Genomic DNA, 19,232 nt, shown 5'->3' with positions numbered 1-19,232 from the left:
CAACTTTCTGGGCAGTGATTTGGGTACAGAAATAGTCAAGGGGGGACTTAAGTAGATTTTCATTCGGAATGTGTGCGAAATCTCTTACTCCCAGGTCCCCCATCTCCCAACAGAAACGACAAATCCCAAGCGAAGTGAGACACGTCTTTTTATGTACAAACGGTCAGTGGGTACAGATGGCGTTACTTTTTATAAATATCTGCAGCAAAACTCCTAAAAAAGCTGTGAATAGAAACCACCTTGCAGCACCAAAGGCCTGTCCGTCCTTCCCTAGAAGTGTTAACTTCCCGAGAGCCTATTCTTAGCCAAACACTTGTGGGGCCTCCTGGGAAGGACAGGACCGCTCTGGGACCAGGCGAGAGCCTTCCCATCTCCCCAGAGAGCCGAGGTGACTCAAAGGTCATCTGTTGCCCAGGACCTGGGAGTGATTAAACGGCTTCTTCCCAAGACTTCGGTCTTTGTCAAGTTGCTGATTAAGCGTCTGTTTCCTGGCAGTGGCCCAGAGGGAGGAAGAGAACCTACAATAGTGTGAGGAAGTAGAAAACTCTGGGTATTTTGATTAAAAAAAAAAAAACAAAACACTCGGTAATCAACGCAACCCTGTAAAGCCAATGGATCTAGTTCAGCAGAGGGAACACTGCGATTCAGCCTTCCAGAACCTACAGGCAAGCATTTTTTTAAGGAAGAGAATGACTTAGCACCAATTTCTCTCTCTCTCTCTGGTAATACTTCCTTTTCCTTCGAGCTGTGATGGCTGCAGTCCGAGCGCAGCTGAGTGGTACCTCCCATCAGTAACGCAGCTGGGTAGGTGGGGGAGCGCGGTCACGTGGCATAGAACAAATGGCGCTCCCACACCAGAATGCAACTCTTCGGGGGGGGGGGGGCGTCCTGACTTGGGGACAGAGGCGGCCCCACCGTCTCCTCCAGGGGTCGGCTCTCCAGCCCCAAAGGGGCTTCATTCAAAGAGGCGCAGGTGGTTGTACAGCGACTGGACGTAAGTGAAGACACACATGGGGTCCGGCTTACGGCCCATCACCATCATGTCTTCCACCTCAATGAGGCGCTCACAGTTGGCCAGATTCCTGAAACACAGAAGCCCCATCAGAACGCCGGCCCCCCCGCCATCTGCCAGCATCACTGCAAAGAACATAACTCAGCCTGGAACCCCCAGAAGGGAATTCACATAACCCCAGAAGAGCTTTTGGAGTTAACTTCATCTAACACAGTGTTCCCCCAAATCCCACATCCAAAACCACCCTCACAACTTGTATTTTTCCATAACTAGACCTACTTCAAATTTTCAATGAAATTCAATGTCACTTTGAACTTTTACTACATTAAGTTCTCCACTAAAAAATTAAATTTTATTCATTTAGTTTAACTTAATTTAGTTTAATTTTATTAATAAAAATTTAGTTTCGAAATTAAATTTCACTAAAAAAAACTCTACCAGCAGTATATGGAAAATCAGCACAGACTATAAAAATGAATGGAAAATGAATAAAAAAGTAAATTCACCCACATGCCTCCTAAAACAGTGTTTTTAACGTTTTTTTCACCATGACCCACAGAGATTTTTCATCATCATGATTCAGCACACACATACATATATGTGGAAATAAAGTTTCACAAAAATACTCTATATTATTCATATATTCTCTATATTTCATCTTTATTTCTCTCTCCACCTCTTTTTTTTTTTTTAAATACTGGTCATGAGCTACAAAATTGACTTTATTATCCACTCAAGTGTCACAACTCAGAGTTTTAAAAATTGCTTAAAATCATCTTGTGCCAGCCGGCCCTGGGCCCTGGGCCTCACGCTCTGGGAGAATACTGGTTTAATTTCTGGCCCACTGGTGTAGATGTGCGTAGAAACTGGGGGCTTTCACTGAGCTGGAAAAAGAGCTGTTCCCTCCACCGGTCCTAGCTGGGAGGGGGGACTGAAGGTTTCGAGGAAGCGGAGAGATGAGCATCTCCCTTAAGGGACACAGCACTGAGCATCTCAGCATCTCAGCCTCTCAGTGCTGCACCGGGAAGTAACAGCGGGGATCCTCGGCAGTGCTGAGCAGCGCTCCCCCCAACCCCGCCACTCCCCACCGGCGCCAGATGTGGCCGGTCTGACCTTATCAGGCCAAATCAAAAGGCCCAAAGTGATCGCACTTGGTCCAATCCTCAGTGTCCTTCCTTCGACAGCTGTGTGTAATACTAGGGTCCCTCGGATTTTCCCTCTGTATCAGTAAGTGTGTGAGTGTCAGGGTTCATGCCCCAGCTGCATCCTTCTTAGTGATACGATTTGGGCAACACACAACTTCTTGGGGCCTCAGTTTCCCCATCTGAGATAGCAGCCACTTCACAAGGTGGTGTGAGGATGAGGGAGCAAACCATGCAAGCCAGCTGGAATGGTGTCCGGCATGTAGAAAGAGCTCAGTAAGCGTTAGACATGATCACTGCTGCTGTTTTTATGATCACACATCATTCTCAGAAGCAGAGTGGGTCATCAGAGAGGAGCCCCGAATTGGAAGGCTAACGAGCTGGGTTCAGATCCTGGCTCTGCCCATTGCTTAATCCAACTCCCACCTCTGCTCCCCCTCCCGGCGGGCTGGTTCTTGGTGGGAGCTGGTGTATTGTCAGGTGCCTTGTACCCCAAGCACTTCCTACCAGGCCCCACCGGCTCCCTGTAACACTAGCATGGGGCCCTGTTCTGTGGTGCTGGCCTGACGCCAGGCCTCTTATCAGAAACCAAATGTCAGGGCGAAATGGAGACATCTGTCCTGGAACCCACTGCCGCCTCCCCCTCGGTCTGGTAAGGGAATCCAGTGGCTTCGTGGGGTTGCGAGTGGTTCTGGCCCAATGAGCAGGCACCCTTGCTCCCAGGATGGGCCAGGGCAGGGCTCAGGGTCAGGGAAGTCGGAGCTCTGATAAGGGTGCACATGCAAAGATGCTTTGTCGATAGTCGAGGATTGAAAATCTGAGTTCCTGGAGTGGCCGGGGGCCTGGGTTCACCTCTTGAGATGCTATCACATAGCACCTGCTGCCCTTCTCCTCACCTGCAGCACAAGGAGAGCTCCCTCCCTCCCTCCCTCCCAGGGCTGCTGTCAGAGGATCCTAGGTGTGTGTAAACAGCTCTGCACAAATGCACAGGGTATCAGCACGACACCAGTGGCCTCAGCAGTCTCCCCAGGACGCGAGGGCAGCATCAGAACCCTAACCCGCAGCCGTGGATAAGAACTGAGATCCCACCTTCCAAACCCCGACCCCTGCCCAGCTGGACAGTGGAGGCCCTGCACCAGCCATGCTCACTTCCAGGTCCAGGGAAGGGGTGCTCATTTCCTCCAAGGACAGCTCGAATCCCTCTGCAGGTGGCTCTGGCCACAGGGATGTTTCCCTCATATTTCTTATGCTGTTTTGCCTCTTGGTACTTCTAACCTATTGGCCCCACGAGGCTGTACTCAGTCTAATTTTTTTTGCCCACGAAAGAGTCCTGTTGGAAGAGAATCTTTAGATCCCCATCTTTCCCTGGTTCCTTCATTGCGCCTCCAAAGGGTACCTGGGACCCTCTCCTCTGAGCTGGTTCTGGTTTCTCTCCAGCCCTCTTCATGGAGGGCACCCAGAATCACTAGCACATACCAGGTGTTGTCCAACTTGTGCAGGGAGAACGGGCTGACCCCCTTCTTCATTCTAGAGGCCACACTGACCCTCCCAGGAATGACATCCCTGCCCCTGTGCAGGGTGGCGGTCAGGATGGGTGCTGAGGCCTGACTCCGGACAGGAAGCCATGCGCAAGGTGCTGGCTTCCCCGGCACGCAACCAGGGGACCGAGCCATAGCCATCCGGTCCCCACCCACCCCAACCACCTCTGATGGTACCGACAAGACTCCTAGAAGCTGCGGATGCGGCTCCTGAGACAGGAGGTGGGAAAGGGAGAATGATGATGAGCACTGACTTTTATAGAAAACCTTTCTGTCTTCAAGCATCAGAGGCCCCCATGGCCTTTTAAAGGAAAACAAAACTGCTTTTGTGAAAATACGAATTTGTTTCAAATAGTTCACATGACATGGAATCACAGCCAAAGGAGAAAGTACAAGTTACTTCAGTGTCACAGCACAGCGAGAACCAGCGTTAGCATCTGCCTACTAGCAATTCTCAATGAATTTTCTTAGTCCCACCTCGTCTGGGGTTAAAAGAGGTTTGGAGGGTGTCCTCCTACCATGGCTATTGTGATCTACGGGCTGGCCTGTAAGGCAGATGGAGGAGGTGTTTGAGGGGCTATTTTTATTTGTCTTAAGCCTTCTCTACATGCAGACTGGGACGCCTGGGCTCGGACTCCAGCCTCCTCTCTGGTTTTAGAGACACATGGGCACTACAAATAGCCTGGAAGCTCCTTCTGCTCGGCCGTAACAGGAGAGCAGAACACATCCCCCGCGCGGCCAGCGGGAGCCTCAGCAGCACGGCCGGCCCCGGGCCCACACTCCACCCGGAGGTGTGGGGAGAAGGGTTCAGAGGGTTAAGCACCCAGAACAGGGGCTGGTCCTCCTGCTTTCCAAGTCCTGAACACCTGTCCAACGCGGGGAGCTCACTTCGCTGTCAACACCGCATCACTCACACAGAGGAGGCCCCGGGAATGCTTGTGACGGTCAATTGTTGGGAGAAGGGGCAGCCCAAACCACTCCCACCTCACAGGCTCCAGATTCATCTCTGGGCTTTTAAGGCCCTTGCTCACAGAAGAGTCTGGAAACATCTCCTTCCTGATGGGAGGTGGACCCAGTGTTTGGGGGCCCTGTCCATGTCCTCTTTTCCTTCCCAAAGGCTGTGCCTTCATCAGAGCCCGGGCTCCGGTCACCCGACTCTGCCTGTTTACAGACTGCCCTTCTCTCAGCTCTGTCCTGCTGCCTGTGTAACTCTGGACGGCTTCTAACAGCCCCCCGTGTCCGCTTGCCTTTTGCTGGCAAAACTAATGAGCATCTGTTAAGACACTGGTAGCCAGTATCCTCATGGAAGTGTCCCTATGCTTTCTTTCCAGCTTTTCCAACCAGCTTATTGTCCAAGAAACTAGGTGTGCCAAGCTGCCGTCCTCCCAAGAGGCCTCGGGCAGGCGGGCCCACCTTCCCAGCCGTCCCCCAAACCTGTGAGCCAATCTCCCGGATGACTCACGAGGGAGGCACCTTCCCAGACTCCCACACAGGCCTGCCCGGGGCGCCCCCACCCCGGCCCTCTCTCAGTCAGCACAAAACACGACCCCATCTCAGGGGCCTCCAGACCATCCTCCCCTCCCTAGCCGGGAGCAGGCTCAGGCCATGGGGGAGGAAGGGCCAAGTTTTTACCCCGCTGTTTGCTCTGGGGAGGAGGGAGGCAAAATCTTGGAGCAGGCTCCCCCACTGCCCCACCCTCGGGAATAGAAGAAACATCTGTTTGGAGCTCAAACGTCGTGCTGGGAAGGCACAGCCACGAACCGCCCTGGCTCTGGCTGCCAAGGGAAGCTGTGTTCCCTGTGAGCTGGGATGCAGGGCCACCACCTTCTCTCTGGTCCAGGGCTGTGGGTGACCAAGGCAGCCAGGGCATGAGCCGGCACTGCGGGGCCCACTGGACTTGATGGAGAAAAACGCTGGCAGCCGAGCGCGGCCTCACCCAGCGGTGGGGGGTCCTGGGGTGCCCACGTCAGAGTCCTGGCCTCGCACACCCTGACAGTCACCCTGTCTAAGCTTCCAAGCAGCTGGGCCCCCTCCCCAACATCATGCCACTACACTTGGCTCTGCTTCGCCGTCGTCTGGATCCAGTTGTGTAACACACTCCGTCCAAAGCTGTTTCTGCAATTAGGATGACAGCTAATCCCAGGCAGCCAAGAAAGAGAAGGCTTTTAAAGTATACAAGGAGTTCCTATGACCCCAAGGGGGCCGAGAGTCCACGCACGTCATCCGAGACAACACCACGGGGGCAATACTGGTACTCCGATGGCTCAGGCCAGGGAGCTCAGAGCCAGGGTCTCCGTTCTGTCCCCAGAGCGGGACCTGCGGCACTGAGCACATGGCTGGACCCTGTCAGCTCCGACTTCTTCCCTGGCCGGGTCTGGGGCCAGGGGTCGGGCTGGGATGGGGGCTGGAATGGACTGAGGAGGGCAGGCAAGGGAGCTATGCTTCTGGGCAGTGACCAGCTCCTCAGTGGGTAGGGCTCCTCCAATTCAACCAGCACAGAAGAACACCTTCTGGACACAGGCACCGGCAACGCAAACAAGACACAAAACGGGTCAGGCACACACGGACTGCAGAGGCTCACTCCACCAGGCACAAAGGGCGGAGAGGATGATAACTGTCCCCTCTGGGAAACTCAGGTCTGGGGAGGCCTTCCTGCCCTCTGACCTTCCTTCCCCTAATTCCACGAAGCTCAGCACCAGGCAGCCCTCAGCACCCTCATCTCTGCCCCGTGCCTTCCCTGGGGAGGAACCCCGCCCTTCTGCGTTTAGCCCACCGGAGGTCCAGGTGTGAGGGCAGGAGGAGGGTGAGGGCAGGAGGACGGTGAGGGCAGAGTATTTATTCCCGCAGCTCCCTTCCTGCCAGGTCACTGTGAGCCGGTAGCATCCACCGCCCAGAAGCACAGCTCCCATCAGCCAGCCCTCCCCACAGAGTTCTTCCCAACCCGGGGGCACTGGGCTGCTCAGGGCTCACACCTTGCTGGAGCCTTGCTCCCGCCCACACTCATGTAAGGAATCCCTTTGTTGAACTCTCCTTGCCTGCACAGCTGGAAGGCACCCTGGCCACAGCCCTGACTGCCGCTCCCGGGATGCCCTGGGGGTTGCTGTTAGCTGATAACCAAATCCCAACCTCCCCAAGCTCCTCCTGACCCGGGAATCACCTCCCACCCAATTTTCTCCCTATGAGCGGGGCTTAAGAAGGTAGGCAATTTCACATTAAACACTGCAATGACATTTAGGGAAGCAAAATCTACCGACAGGAGAAGTTAAAACGTCCCCCAGGCAGCTATTATTCAATTTCCTGTGATCTGCAGCTGGGGCTGGCTCAAGCCACCAACAGCGCTCTGGGGGACCCTGTCCCACCGCCCCTCACATTCTGTCTGTGGCTGGTCTCACAGACTGCACACCAGAGGTGGGAGCACGAGAAAAGGAGAGCAGTACCACCGAGTGCTGGGTGGCCTGGGCAAATCCCCGCTCTGGGCCACAGTCTTCCCACCTGTGCGGGCAACGGGCTGGATGGCCTCAAGGCTCTTGGCTCTGCCTCGGATCCTGCCCACCCCCATGCTCGACATGGGGCAGAACTCAGGCTTGGGGACCGGGCGGGGCTGGCCACCAGCGGCCTGGCCATACTCACTCGGCCATGGTGAAGGCCAGCTCAAAGTTCTGCCGCCGCTGCGTGGGGCTCAGGGCGCTGTAATCAAAGGCGTCGGGGAAGAAGGAGTGCACCAGGGCGCAGAAGGCCATCCCGTCACTCCAGCTGGAGGAGAAGTTCTGCAGGTCCACGTGCTGTGACGCCAAGGCAGGGAGGTGAGTGGGGGTGACGGCACCTGCCTCAGCTCCCCTATCTGATTCAAGCCCATAAACAGGTTCTCCCACACCCTCCCCAGGCCCACCATCCACCCAGCTCAGCAACAAGCCACAGCTGCCGACCTCACCCCATTGGAGGTATTGGACAGTCTGCTCAGGCCCAGGGATGGGACTCCCGGGACTCTAAGCACTGGCTGCAGGCGGCTGGAGACCTATCGGGAGGACACAGTTTCTTGACCCTCTGTTGCTCCTATCCCTCTGCCCCAGCCTGGGATTGCTGTCCGGCTCAGGGAACAAGAGCAGGGTAGGCGGGTGATGCCCACTGCAGCCTCTGGAGGGGACCCAACAGCCGGGCCAGCCTGCCTCACCTGGTAGCCGATGGTTTTGCTGCGACACCACTCGAGCAGAATCTGCTTGATGCTGCTGGCGCTGGCCACTCCGAAGCTCTGTGAGCGCTTCAGCTTTGCCCGGGTCTCGCCCTTCCCCCTGTGGAGAGAGGGCAGGCCTGCTGGGGGCTGGGGGCCAGGGGGCTGCCTCTCAGCTGCCATCTGCTCCGGGAATGTGCCCCACCAGCTCTGCTCACCCAGGGAGATGCTCTGTCGGCAGGCAACCTCCCAGCCCCACGCCCACGTCCAGGCGTGCGCCCCGTGTCCCAGCTGCACTGCGTCCACTGATGGGGTCCGGCAGGACCAGCCCCCTTCCAGCCTCCAGGCCCCCTGTGTACTTCCCACACTGGCGATCCTGCGGCAGAGGACCTGAGCCCACATGGCCCATGCCCCTGCCCTCTGCTTGGAAAACCCTCCTCGCCTCCATCCCACCCCTCCTCTGAGCTCCTTCCGAGGCCGCCCTCCCTCATGGTTTCCTATTCTAGGCCCCAAAGACACTCTTTATCGGCCAAGATCAGGTTGTCTGGGTCAGTGGGACAGTTCCTGTGTCTGTCCCCCTCACCAGAGTCAGAGCCTTGGGAGCCAGGACTGGGGGGTCATTGTCTCATAGGCCTGGGCCAACCCTAAATGTAACAGGAATCAATACCACTCACTGACAGGAGGGCTGGATAAACATGCAAAGGTGGCCCTGTTTCTAATGGGGCGGGCGGTGTAGTGTGACAGGGAGCCAGTGGTACTGGGGTCTCACTGTGTCACCTCCAGCTTCTGCTGGGAATCCCAGTGACTGCCCTCTGGTCTCCCCAGTCATGCCTGGAAACTAACCTGTCCAGTTGGATGAGGGATGTGGGTGTGAGGGTGCCTGGAGTTCCCTCTGGGAATGTGGGAGAGGGGCTGGGGTCTCATCACAGCCTCCCTTCCCAAAACTGGAGCCACCTGCCCCTCAGCCGGCCCTGTAGCCAGCCCTGACCTATGTCTTGCCTGAGAGGTCACATCTTGGGGAACTGCCCTCGGGGGAACAGGACAGGGCCAGCTTTGCTCTGCCTGCCTGCCTGACCCCAGTGTGGGCTCAGGCTTTCTTTGGGGGCCCAGACTGGTCTGGGAGGGTGCTAAGAGCATCCATACTTGCCGGCTCCTGTGTCCTGCTCCCATTTCTCAAACAATGCCTTCCGGGCCTGTGCCCCCGAGGTGCGGGGCAGCGTCTGCGACCGCACCAGCTCCCGGCGACGCTCCCCCTGCCGATGGGCCTGAGTCGTGGCTGGCGGCTGTGTGGAGGGGGGCGACTGGGGTGGCGTCACCCGAGGTGGGCTGAGGAGAGACCACCGAGTCAGGAGCACAGATCTGGCCATCACTAGCTCGCACAGGCCCCGGGCCTCCACCCCACTGAATGTGAAATGAGGCAGCGGCGGGGCTACAGGCAGAGAGGAAGCACCCCTGTTCCAGCCCCCAACCGGTTCCGCAGGTTTTTGGAACTGAGCTGCTGTCTGAGGCCGGCCTAGCCAGCAGTGGGCCCCCTCTCTGCACATAATCGCCCCTCGGCAGGTGTCAATGCCTGGGGTGGGCGGGGGCGTCCTCCTGGCAGGACAAGCACCCAGAACCAGCCCCACCAGGATCAGGCCCCCTCCTCGCCACCACTAAGTAAGATCCCCTCTGTTTCCCCCCAAAACAGTTTGTCAGAAAGTCACAATTCTCCTTTTATTATTAAGAGGGGGAGAAAAAAGCCAAGCCAGCCCCCACCCAACACCCAGCTCCGATCACAGTTCAGAGGGCCTGGGGGCAGCGCATGGGGACAACCAGAGGCCAGGAGGCAGCCTGTAACACAGGGAACCCCCTCACAGGCCTCCCCCAGGGTAAGGGCCTCTCCAGGTAACTCCTCAGTCCACAAGCAGGAAGCCCCCAGCTCAGAGGGAGCCTAGCCAGGATGGCTGAAGATCCATCCTGTGGGGACTGAGAAACTCTCTCCAATCTTTGGACAGACTTGCTTTGAAGGATCCTTAAAGAAACCAGCCCTCCGCCGTATTGCTCCAAACAAAACTCTCTACCAAGCTTCGCTGCCTCATTTCTCCTCTCAAACCCCACTCAGCGACACTGCTGCCTTAGTTCTCCAGAGGCACCAAGCCAAGGAAGGTGCCTCCTCCTGGGGTTGGCACTGGGAGCTCCGTGCAGGGGCCTGGGTAGCCTGGGTCCAAGGCCAAGCCCAGACACTTCCTGGGGAGTGACGACCCTGCCACCGGGAACAGGGGCCCTGACTCGCCTGTTATCGTTCCTGCTGGCCGTCACCCCCCCATAGCCAGAGCTGGACAAAGTCCGTGGGAGGGAAGAGTTCTTCTCTGCGGGACAAAGGGAGGGAGAGAAATAACAAACCCTGGCCTTGGGGAGGGCCACCACTGCCTGCCTCCCATCCTTTGACCCCACCCTGAGCTATTCACCCAGCATCACTCTGGGCACTGGCAGGACCTCTGGGCTAAGCTGACCCTGCCTGGGCCAACAGTTGAGGAGAAAGGATGCTGGAACATAGAGCAATGACATAAAAGAGGTCCTTTAAAGTACTCCTCACTGCATTTGAGAGCACAGAGCCCAGGGCCTCCTGTGCTGCATATCCAGTAGACACCATGTTACCAAGCCCTCATTCTGGAAATCCACACAGCCCGACCCAAGGACACACCACTGGGGCCTGATCACAGGTCCAAGACAGCCCCAGGGGGACCACGCCAGGTCTGTTACACACAAAGTGTGCAGGGTAGGCGGCCACCTTCTAACCACAGCCTTGATCTGCAGTAAAAGCCATGGTCATACCCCGCAGGATGAGGCTACTTCACAGCACCTCTGGGAGACGAGCCGGGAAAGATGGGCCCCATCTGATGGAGCAGGCGAGCTGGGGACGGGGGTGGCAGTGACAGGCAGAGCGGGTAGGGCCCGGCCCCAGGATTTCTGAGTCTCTTGCAAACCACCCCCAGCCCCTGACCTCCCTCCCATTTTGAGGTCATGGTCTCCTGCTCCTACCACTGGGACTGGGAGTCCAGGATGTGGTGGCCGCGCTGGGGCTTGAGCTGAGGCCCCCCAGGATGGCAGCAGACGTGGGCGAGAGAGCTGTGGCTGAGGTCTCCCCAGAGAACTTCTCGGAGACTCGTGTGATGGCCGTGACTGGCTGGTGAGGCTGCCGCAAGGAGAGGCTCACAGGGCGAGGCTTGAGGGGCTCTGGTGTTGGGATGGTTTGGGCGGCTTCGGGGGGCCCATCACCCGGACCTGAAACAGGTGACCAGCAGGGGTCGGGGGGTTTCAGCCATGGCATTGACAGGGGCCTCAGAACCACCCAGGAGGACTCCAGCCTCTGTGAACTCTCCTCTCACCTCCTCCAGGAAGGCCTCCCTGATCACTCCTGCCTCCCTGATCTCCCCCTACTGGGGAAGTCTCACTGCTCCAACCAGAGGTGATGCCTGCTCCAACATTCCCTAATAGAGAGTTCAAGAAATAGTTGCCTGTCAGTCCACTCTCTACCCTGCTCAGTGCTTGGACAATTCCCCAGTCCCTGCGGGTATTCCTCCAGCCAGCCCTCCTGGGCCATCAGCCCCCACCTGCCCCAGGCTGGTGCCCGTTCTCCACGATGTACGAGTTTGAGGTTCTCCTCATCTCCGCCTCGCTGGCTTCGTCATGGTGATCCACACTCTACAGAGAGACAAACACCGCGGAGGCCCAGTCAGCCGGGGCCAGCTGCCCACCCCGAAATCACTTCCCAAAGCTCCCCCTGGTTCGAGCAGGGCAAATGCTTTTGAGAGAGACAGACCCCAGGAGGTATGGTGATGGGCCAGGGTCACCCAGGAGGCTAGGGGGACTCAGCCCCAGCAGTTGAGCCCCCGAGATCCTGGAGGCAAATGGCTCCACTGGACACATTCCAGACCCCCAAGATGCTAGGGACAAAAGTCAAGACAGAGTTCCAAAGGACTGTTCAAGGTGGCCCTACCCGTCCCCAAGGCTGGACCGGGTGACGGGGGCTGGGAGAGCCTGGCCCCTGCTCGTGCCAGGGGCTGCCTGTGTGGGAGCAGCCTAACCCAGCGACACACGGTCTTTCTGGGCCAACAATGGGCCTTGGAGCCCAATGGTGAAGCCTTACCATTGGATGCAGGGTCACAAGATTTGCCTGGATGTCCAGAGTACTGGGGCCTGACTGGCTCCTTGAGGCCCCTCCATCCCCTCTGGGCTGCAGCGGTGGGGAGTGTCATGCAGAGAGAGAGCCCAGACCAAGGGCCAGCAGGGGAACCCGCCATCCAGGCTGTGCTGCCGGCCCCTCCTGGGTCTCAGTTTCCCTGTTTGAGATAAGGGAGTAGGCTAAAAAAGCATCTACCACTTGAACCCCTTTTCTGGCCATGCCACTTAAACCAACATGCTCTGTCCTCCCAGGTAGGTGCTACCACACCCATTTTACAGATGGGACCCGAGGGCTCAGAAAGGGGATGTGTGCTGTCCAAGGTTACACAGTGAGCAGCAGCTGAGATGAGGCCAGGAGGGACATTATCCTCAACCTTGGCCCTGCCTTTCTCACAGTGAAGGAGGGTGGAGGGCTCAGAGCATCTGTGAGGCTGGTGGGTCGGCCTGGCAAGAGGGGTACAGGGGCAGACGCCTATAAGGGGCTCTACCAAGAGCCCACAACGGGTGGCTTGAGAGGTTGGCCATACCTCTCCTTAGATGGCCGCACATCTCCAGATGGGTCCCCTTGTCTGCTAGGTTCCCAAATGACAAAAGCCCATCCCTGGCCCCCGACGGCTCATCCATGCCACCCTACCCATCCATGGGGGAATCAGTCTGGCGGGGGAGCCAGCACCTTGAGCAGGCGGCGAAAGGCTAGCATGAGGGCGCACGCCTGAGACAGACTTCACCCAGCCCAGGGGGTCAGAGAGAGCCTCCCAGAAGCAGCGGGGCTGAGCCAGCCTGGAGTGAGCCAGGCAGACCAGGAGTGGAAGCCATGCCCCGCAGAGAGACTAGTGTCTGCCAGAGACATCAAGGCACAAAGCATTCAGATCCAGTGGCTAGAGAAGCAGTACACAGTCCAAGGTGCCAGCCGGGAGAACTCGGACATGACTCCTTGGACAAGAAGGAACTGAAGGTCATCAGTTCTGGGTTTTAGGAACATCCTTCAGAAGCCAGTGAGACAGTGGCATGGAAGGGGGTGACCAGATGGCCAGGTACCTCCCTACTCCTGGGTAGGGACCCAGGGAGGAGAGATGGGGCAGTGAAGGAGTGGAGGGCAAAAGGGATTCCAAGGTTTGCAGGGAGTAAGTGAATGTGGAGGAGGGGGAGACATCACACCTCTTCTAGGCAGGGGCTTTGGGCCTGGCTGACGTGACCTGGGGGGGTGGGGTTGGTGGGAACTGCAGCCATGAGGCGCGGGGAAGAGGTCTGAGGGACTCTCCCTGATGGAAGAGGTAGGACAACGTTTACAGGCTGAGAGAAAGGCTCCAGCAGGGGGAGGGACACTCGGAGAGGTTGGGACCCTGGGGAGAAAGGAGAGGACGGGACTTGAGCCCGGGGAGAGACTGGGCTTGGAGAGGAGGTGACCATTCAACTTCCAATTCAGAAGGACGGAGCAGGAAGGGCTAGGCTCACTGGCAGGAACAGTGGAGAAGTTGAGGGCGGCCATCTCCTTGTGCCTCAGAGTGTGGAGGGCACCCCTAGAGCCACAACGAGCCTAACCTGAAGCCAGCTCAGCAGAAGGAGGAGAAACAGCCAGCCTATCCTGAATCCCGGACCCCACCTGTCACCAGGCTCTCAGCTCTGGGGGCCGTGTCCCCCTCCACCCCCCCATACTCTGGTCCGACAGGTTCCACAGGTCTACACAGGGGCCTGGAGAGATGGGCTGATGGTGAAACCATTTTCCCAGGAATGTGGGTCTCTCTGGGGGACGCCTGCCCATGCACGTTGCAGGCTCCTCACCCCCCAGGATGCCCCAGGGGACCAGAAGCCACAATCAGACAGGAAGTAGGTTCTGGACCAGGTGGATTCCTGCCAAGGGGTCTCCAGCAAAGCAGGAGGGAAAGGGGATGGGGGCTGAGTCATGCTGGGAGGCTGGAGTCCCAGGTTCCCCCTGCCCCTCCCTCCCCCCTCCCCCACTCCAGGACTGGAACTCCTGCTCACCTAAGGAAGGGGCTCTACCCACGCCTCAGACCAAAGGGCTGTTCAGAGACCACCCTCCAATCCCACCACACAAGCTTGGGGGTCACCCCTAACCTTACGCCATGACTAGAGGCAGAAGCAGAGTCAGGTTGGGGTTTCTCTGTCCACAAAGCACTCATGCCTTCCAAGAGCAGGAAGGACAACTCAAGACAAACTTGTGAGGCCCAGGGAGTGGGGTGGGGAGAGTGGGGTAATCCACCCCAGCGCGACCTGAGCCTCAAGCCACAGAGCTGGGCTGGGCCGTGGTCCCCAAGCCCACCCACAGGGCCCCCAGCTCCTTCCTTCCCTTCAGCCACAGGGAAGGAACCAGGGGAGGGGACCTCTGTGTGCTGGGGCCAAGATAAAATCACTGGAGAGCCCAGAGGACGGGATGGGTCCTGGGGAGCTGGCTCGAGCACCTCCAAGATCTGGGCTTTGTTTTAAGAAGGGGGAGGCTTCCAGGAGGGAGCCCAAGCCTGGGAATGTCAGGAAGAGAGACTGGGGATGGGTAAGTCCGAGTTCGGCGACCCTCTCCCTGGGGAAGTTTGCATACACTGCTGTGAGGGCAGGAATCTTAGTTTGGGCATCCCTGGTGCTACCAGACCCCACGCGGGCTCGTGCATGGACAGGGGAGCGTCTGTGTGCCCAGCACAGCCCCCGACGTGTGTGCGGCCAGAGTCCCCAGCCTGAGCCCCAGCCTGAGCCCCAACCTCGGCTGCCCCACCCTCTGCCTCCTCCACCCTCTGCCTCCTCCCGGCTCACACCATGGTTTTAAGGACTCATTTCAAACTTCTCCCCAAAGCATTTAGCACTCTTATCACACAGTGTGTCTGGGAAAGGAAGGCAGATAAGGCAAGTCTGGTTTCTTTCACGGTCAGACCTCGACGCTGCTTCTGCCAGTCACTCCTGAGAGGCTCCACTGCCTCTGACATGGGGACCTGGTGGCTCCTGCTCAGCCGAGGGACATTTCCAGGCCTGGCCTCAGGCTGCTACCATCCACTGAAGGTCCCCAGCCAGCTCCCTCCACTAGCCAGACCACCGCTGTGGCTCCTGTGGACACGCTTACAAGCCAGACATGGCTGATGTCACCGTTATAGCCACCCAGCCCGCGCAGCACAAGGGGCAAAGCAGGGCAGGGCCAGTCCCCCTTAGAGACGAGGAAACTGAGGTCCAACTGAGAGATGTCCCCAAGGCCTCACAGAAAATGCAACAAAAGCAGTTCTTGTTTGCTCCAGGGTCTCAGGCCTCCTACAGGGAGTCCTCCCTGATTTCTCCCACCCTACTGCCTTGCCCTCTCGCTCCTCCAGGAGCCTCCCTTACTACTCACTGCCTAGCAAGCTCAAGGTCTGCCCACACAGAAGCAGATTACTAGATCAACTCATTCTGCATTGACCCCAAGGCATATACATAGGTTGACTATGCCCCACCTCCAAGCCCCGCAGTCCCGATTGAATCAGAAGGAAACAAAAGGGTCTCAGCAAAGGGTCTCTAAGTCTCATTGCTGGTTACAGAGGGGCAGTGTAACACCAGCCCCCGCAATGCCTGACCACCGCCAGCACTGGCTCTCGTGTGTGGATGAGACCCTCACACCCAGACCCCCTGGGGGCACAGACACAGGCGTATGAGAGGTCAGACAGCCCCGGCACCCAGCTGTGACTGTCCAGTCTTGCCCCGGAGCCCCGATTCCTTGTTCACAATCCAGTGTCCGATCACAAGCTGCCAGGCACAGCCCACGAGCAAGAACATGTGGATAACTCTGTGCAGCACCCCTCACTGCCAGAAACTGGCTGCGAGCCCGTGCCCGCACCCCTGAGAGGTGGGCTGCAAGAGAAGTGGGGAGCAGTGCCTCTGGTCGGGCGGGGGAAGCGGCCTCAGGCCCAGGGAGCTGGTGCTCAGGGGCTGCAGAGTGTCCGTCCGACCCCACTGGACACCTTGAGCGTCCTCCACCCGCAGTGCTCAACTACGCCTGCTGTCCCTCCTCCTCTCAGGCCTTCTGAAATCCAGAACCTACTCCCCAGCCGTGTCTCCCTCCTCAACCTGCAGCGGGCTGCAGCATTCCCGCTGACCCCCAATCTCTTCTTCCTGAAGGGGTCCCCTCTCTCGATGTCTAAGAGTGGGCTTTCCAGAGCCTCTGAGCTCCCTGGCAGCTCCTCAGCCTCTGCCCAGGGCTCCTGACTCACCGTCTCCTGCACAGCTGCCTGGAAGGCCTCACCTGATCTTGCTTCAACCACCAGCTCTGGCCTGATATCTCCCTAACCTCTGGCCTTGGCCTACTCTCAGCCCACCAGATCTGTGACTCCATCTGCTCCAGGACAGCTTCACCTGGATGTCCCACAGCCCCACACCCTCAGCACAACCCAGATGGAAACTGGCATCTCCACCACATCTGTGCCCCAGTAGTCCCCCGGCAGGGCTTCGCTCTCTGCCCCCCTGCTCATATCCAAAGACCATCTCACCCTGATGATTCCCCCTTGGAGATCTCCGTCCAAGGCACCCCAGCTCTCCCGCTCCCCAGCGCTGCTCCTGCTATGGCCGTCCTCTCTTCTTGGACCATCACAACTAAGTCCCCCTATCTCCAGCCACCCTCCAACCTGCCATCCATCCTTGAGGGCGCTTGTCGGATACAAGGAGGACCCTGTCTGTCCCCTGCCCAGTGCCCCACTATCCCCATAACCCAGAGAACTAGCTTACCCCACATTGGCCAATTCCCACTGAAAAAATGTTAGACGACTGAAGACACATCTCTCACATGAACGCGTGGATTCGTGTACATATACGTATTCATGTGTGACTCCAAGAGGAGTTTTCTAAAACTTGGACAGCTGCCTCCACATGCAGATGAGTAGCAAATGTGTGTTAAAATAAAACCTCAGAAACAGCCGATGACACAGTTTATCAGGCACGTGTGAGCTCACAGTGGTGATTTTATAGCGTGGCCAAGGAGTGTTGATGCTTGTAGGACAGAATTAAGTGTATCCATATTTCCAGACACTTCACACAGCACTGGGACACCCGGGGGCTCAGCCATCGGCACGTTTAAGAACCCCACCTCCACCCCAAAGCAAAGCCCAACTCCCTGGCCCAGCATCCGGGGGCCTTTACAACTCGCTCTTCCACTCTCATACCCACCAGGGTCCCTCTGGTCAGTGAGTCCTTTCAGGCCCTTAGAGGCTCTAGGCACAGCCCCCTACACCCGCCCCTGCACTAGCAGCAGCAGACCCTAAACCTCCAGCACAAAGCCGGCCTGAGACGCCCACTAGGACGGGACTGCTGTCCGGCTGCCTGCACTGCTGCTACTGCTTGGTCTGGGCCATCTCCCACCCAGGCTGGGACATCCAGGGGCAAGGGCTAATCTGATCCCCCTCCTCCTGGTCCCTTGAGGTGCAGCCCAGCTTACACAAGGACTCTGCGTGTGTGATGGATTGAACCAAGGAGGGACAGCAGGTGCAGGCTACCCAGACCCTGGAAACCCAAGCCCAGAGCACATGCCTGGGCAGGGTGGAAAATCCCACCTAAGGGCCACTGCACACACCATGGGAACATTCTAACCTGCCACTCCAGGAGGCCCCACGCTCAGGGGAGTGACTGGTCCACACCGGCCTCCGCCCCACCCCCACGCGGTGTGGGCCTCTGGCCGGTCACTGACCCCAGAAATCTAGACTGCCCACGGCTCTTTCCCACTGGTTCCCCTGTCTCTTCTTTCACTGGTAAGGATTTACGCCTGCAAGTTTCCAAATGCCCGGCTGCACCCCAACAGACTGCATTCTCCTCTGCTCAACACACAGAAGGGCTTGAGTTCTCAATCCAGGTTAATCAATAACTCAAGCCGTCAGGGTTCAGTGAAGCGGCAACGCGGGGAGCGCGTGAAAGGAGGTGGGGGGGGGTGAAGGGTTGCCGACCATTCCAAGACACAGGCCCGGGGCAGTGTCGAACAGTGAGGGGTAGCACTTCAGCGCCCAAGCCCTTAGTGCCAAGGCACAGTGGAGAGAGGGGAACAGAACAGGGCACGCCTGCAAAGAAGGGAGGGGCCCGAGACAGGTGCAGAGGGCAGGCTAAGCCGGTTTCTCCGAATGATGGCCGGACCCCCACAACCGAGTCGCAGCGGCGGGTGGCGGGACAGCCCCGGCACCGGCACGCACTCCGGACCTAGCGGCGGCGGGGGTCGCGGAGTCCCCCTTCCCCGGCGCCTGAGCACAGACGCCCGCGCTCCCCGAGGCTCACCTGGCCGCGGCCGGACAGCGAGAAGGTGGCGTGGCTGGCGAAGCGCGCGGTGCCCAGGCGGGGCGCACGGTCTGGGACGCCGGGGGCGGGCGGAGGGCTCGGCGTGCCGGGCGCGGGGGTCAGCCCGGTCGCCAAGCCCAGCGCCTCCACCTGGCGCGTCAAGCGCTCGAGTTGCGTCTGCAGCCGCTGGTTGTCGCGCTGCAGCTCGGCCACCGTGCGCGCCAGCGGCCCGGCCAGGCGCAGCGCCTCGGCCACGCGCTGCTCCATGCCGCGCTGCAGCCCCTGCATGTCCTCGTGCAGCGCGCGAACCGCGCCCTCCAGCGCCGCCTCGTAGCGGCCCTAGCGCCTCGCGCACCGTGCGCGCCTCCTCGGGGTCGGGGGCCGGCTCCATGGCCGAGCCGGGCGGGCGGGTCTCAAGGAGAGCGGGTCTGGCCCAGTGAGCAGCCGAGCTCTGCAGCTCCTGAACCAGCGAACTGGCCTCCCAGGGCTGGGTTCAGCCTGAGGGGCGGTGGGAGGGGCGGGCAGAGGGCGGGGCGAGCCCGGCGAGCCCCGGGAATGGGCGCCGCTTGGGGGCGGGGCCTGGGGGCGGGACCTGGCGGCTCGGGGTCACCCCCAACCCCAGCCCCTGTGACCCACGCGATGCGGCGAGGGGGAGTGTCGCCAGTGGCGCCTGAGAAGAGCTCGCCCAGCCTCTCGTCTCCCTCGGTGCGGAGCTCAGGGGGAGTGCCAAGGCGGAGACCCCCTTGACCCTGGAGAAGCAGTGTGCGACATGTGGGAGGGACTGCCGGCCGTCAGAGGAAGGCCTCGACCCCCAAGTAGACTTGATTTAGGAGACAGCGGACGTGGGTTATGCGTTCCCACAGGGCTGTCACTCTCAGGGCCCAGGTACTACTGGGGGTAGGGATCCCCCACTGCTCTGGGGGACCTGAGAGCGGCAGCAGTAACCCCCAGAACTGTCACCCTGTGCACATGACTGCCCGCTCTAA

General features: G+C 58.9%; 2 protein-coding genes across 2 annotated transcripts in view; both read right to left on the bottom strand.

The window, feature by feature from the left end:
• Positions 1-135: 135 nt before the first annotated feature.
• On the bottom strand, positions 136-18,770 carry SMTNL2 (smoothelin like 2). The gene is given in 10 exon segments (XM_032497985.1): positions 136-1,082; positions 7,323-7,474; positions 7,864-7,981; positions 9,004-9,186; positions 10,133-10,208; positions 10,882-11,124; positions 11,229-11,330; positions 11,454-11,544; positions 18,247-18,585; positions 18,587-18,770. Coding segments are annotated over 10 exon segments (1,482 nt in total). The 5' UTR covers positions 18,638-18,770; the 3' UTR covers positions 136-955.
• The window catches only part of LOC106730157 (leucine-rich repeat-containing protein 37A2-like), a gene marked incomplete at its 5' end in the record, with an annotated part of 48,111 nt that continues 47,506 nt past the window's right edge, over positions 18,628-19,232 (bottom strand). The window contains one exon of the mRNA XM_032498194.1: positions 18,628-18,995. Coding sequence (XP_032354085.1) covers positions 18,660-18,995 — 336 coding nt within the window. The remainder of the gene's footprint in view (positions 18,996-19,232) is intronic.

Source organism: Camelus ferus, chromosome 16, assembly GCF_009834535.1.
Source record: "Camelus ferus isolate YT-003-E chromosome 16, BCGSAC_Cfer_1.0, whole genome shotgun sequence".
Taxonomy (NCBI): Eukaryota; Metazoa; Chordata; class Mammalia; order Artiodactyla; family Camelidae; genus Camelus; species Camelus ferus.
Note: the sequence above shows the minus strand (reverse complement) of the source record. Positions and strands in the feature narration are given on the sequence as shown.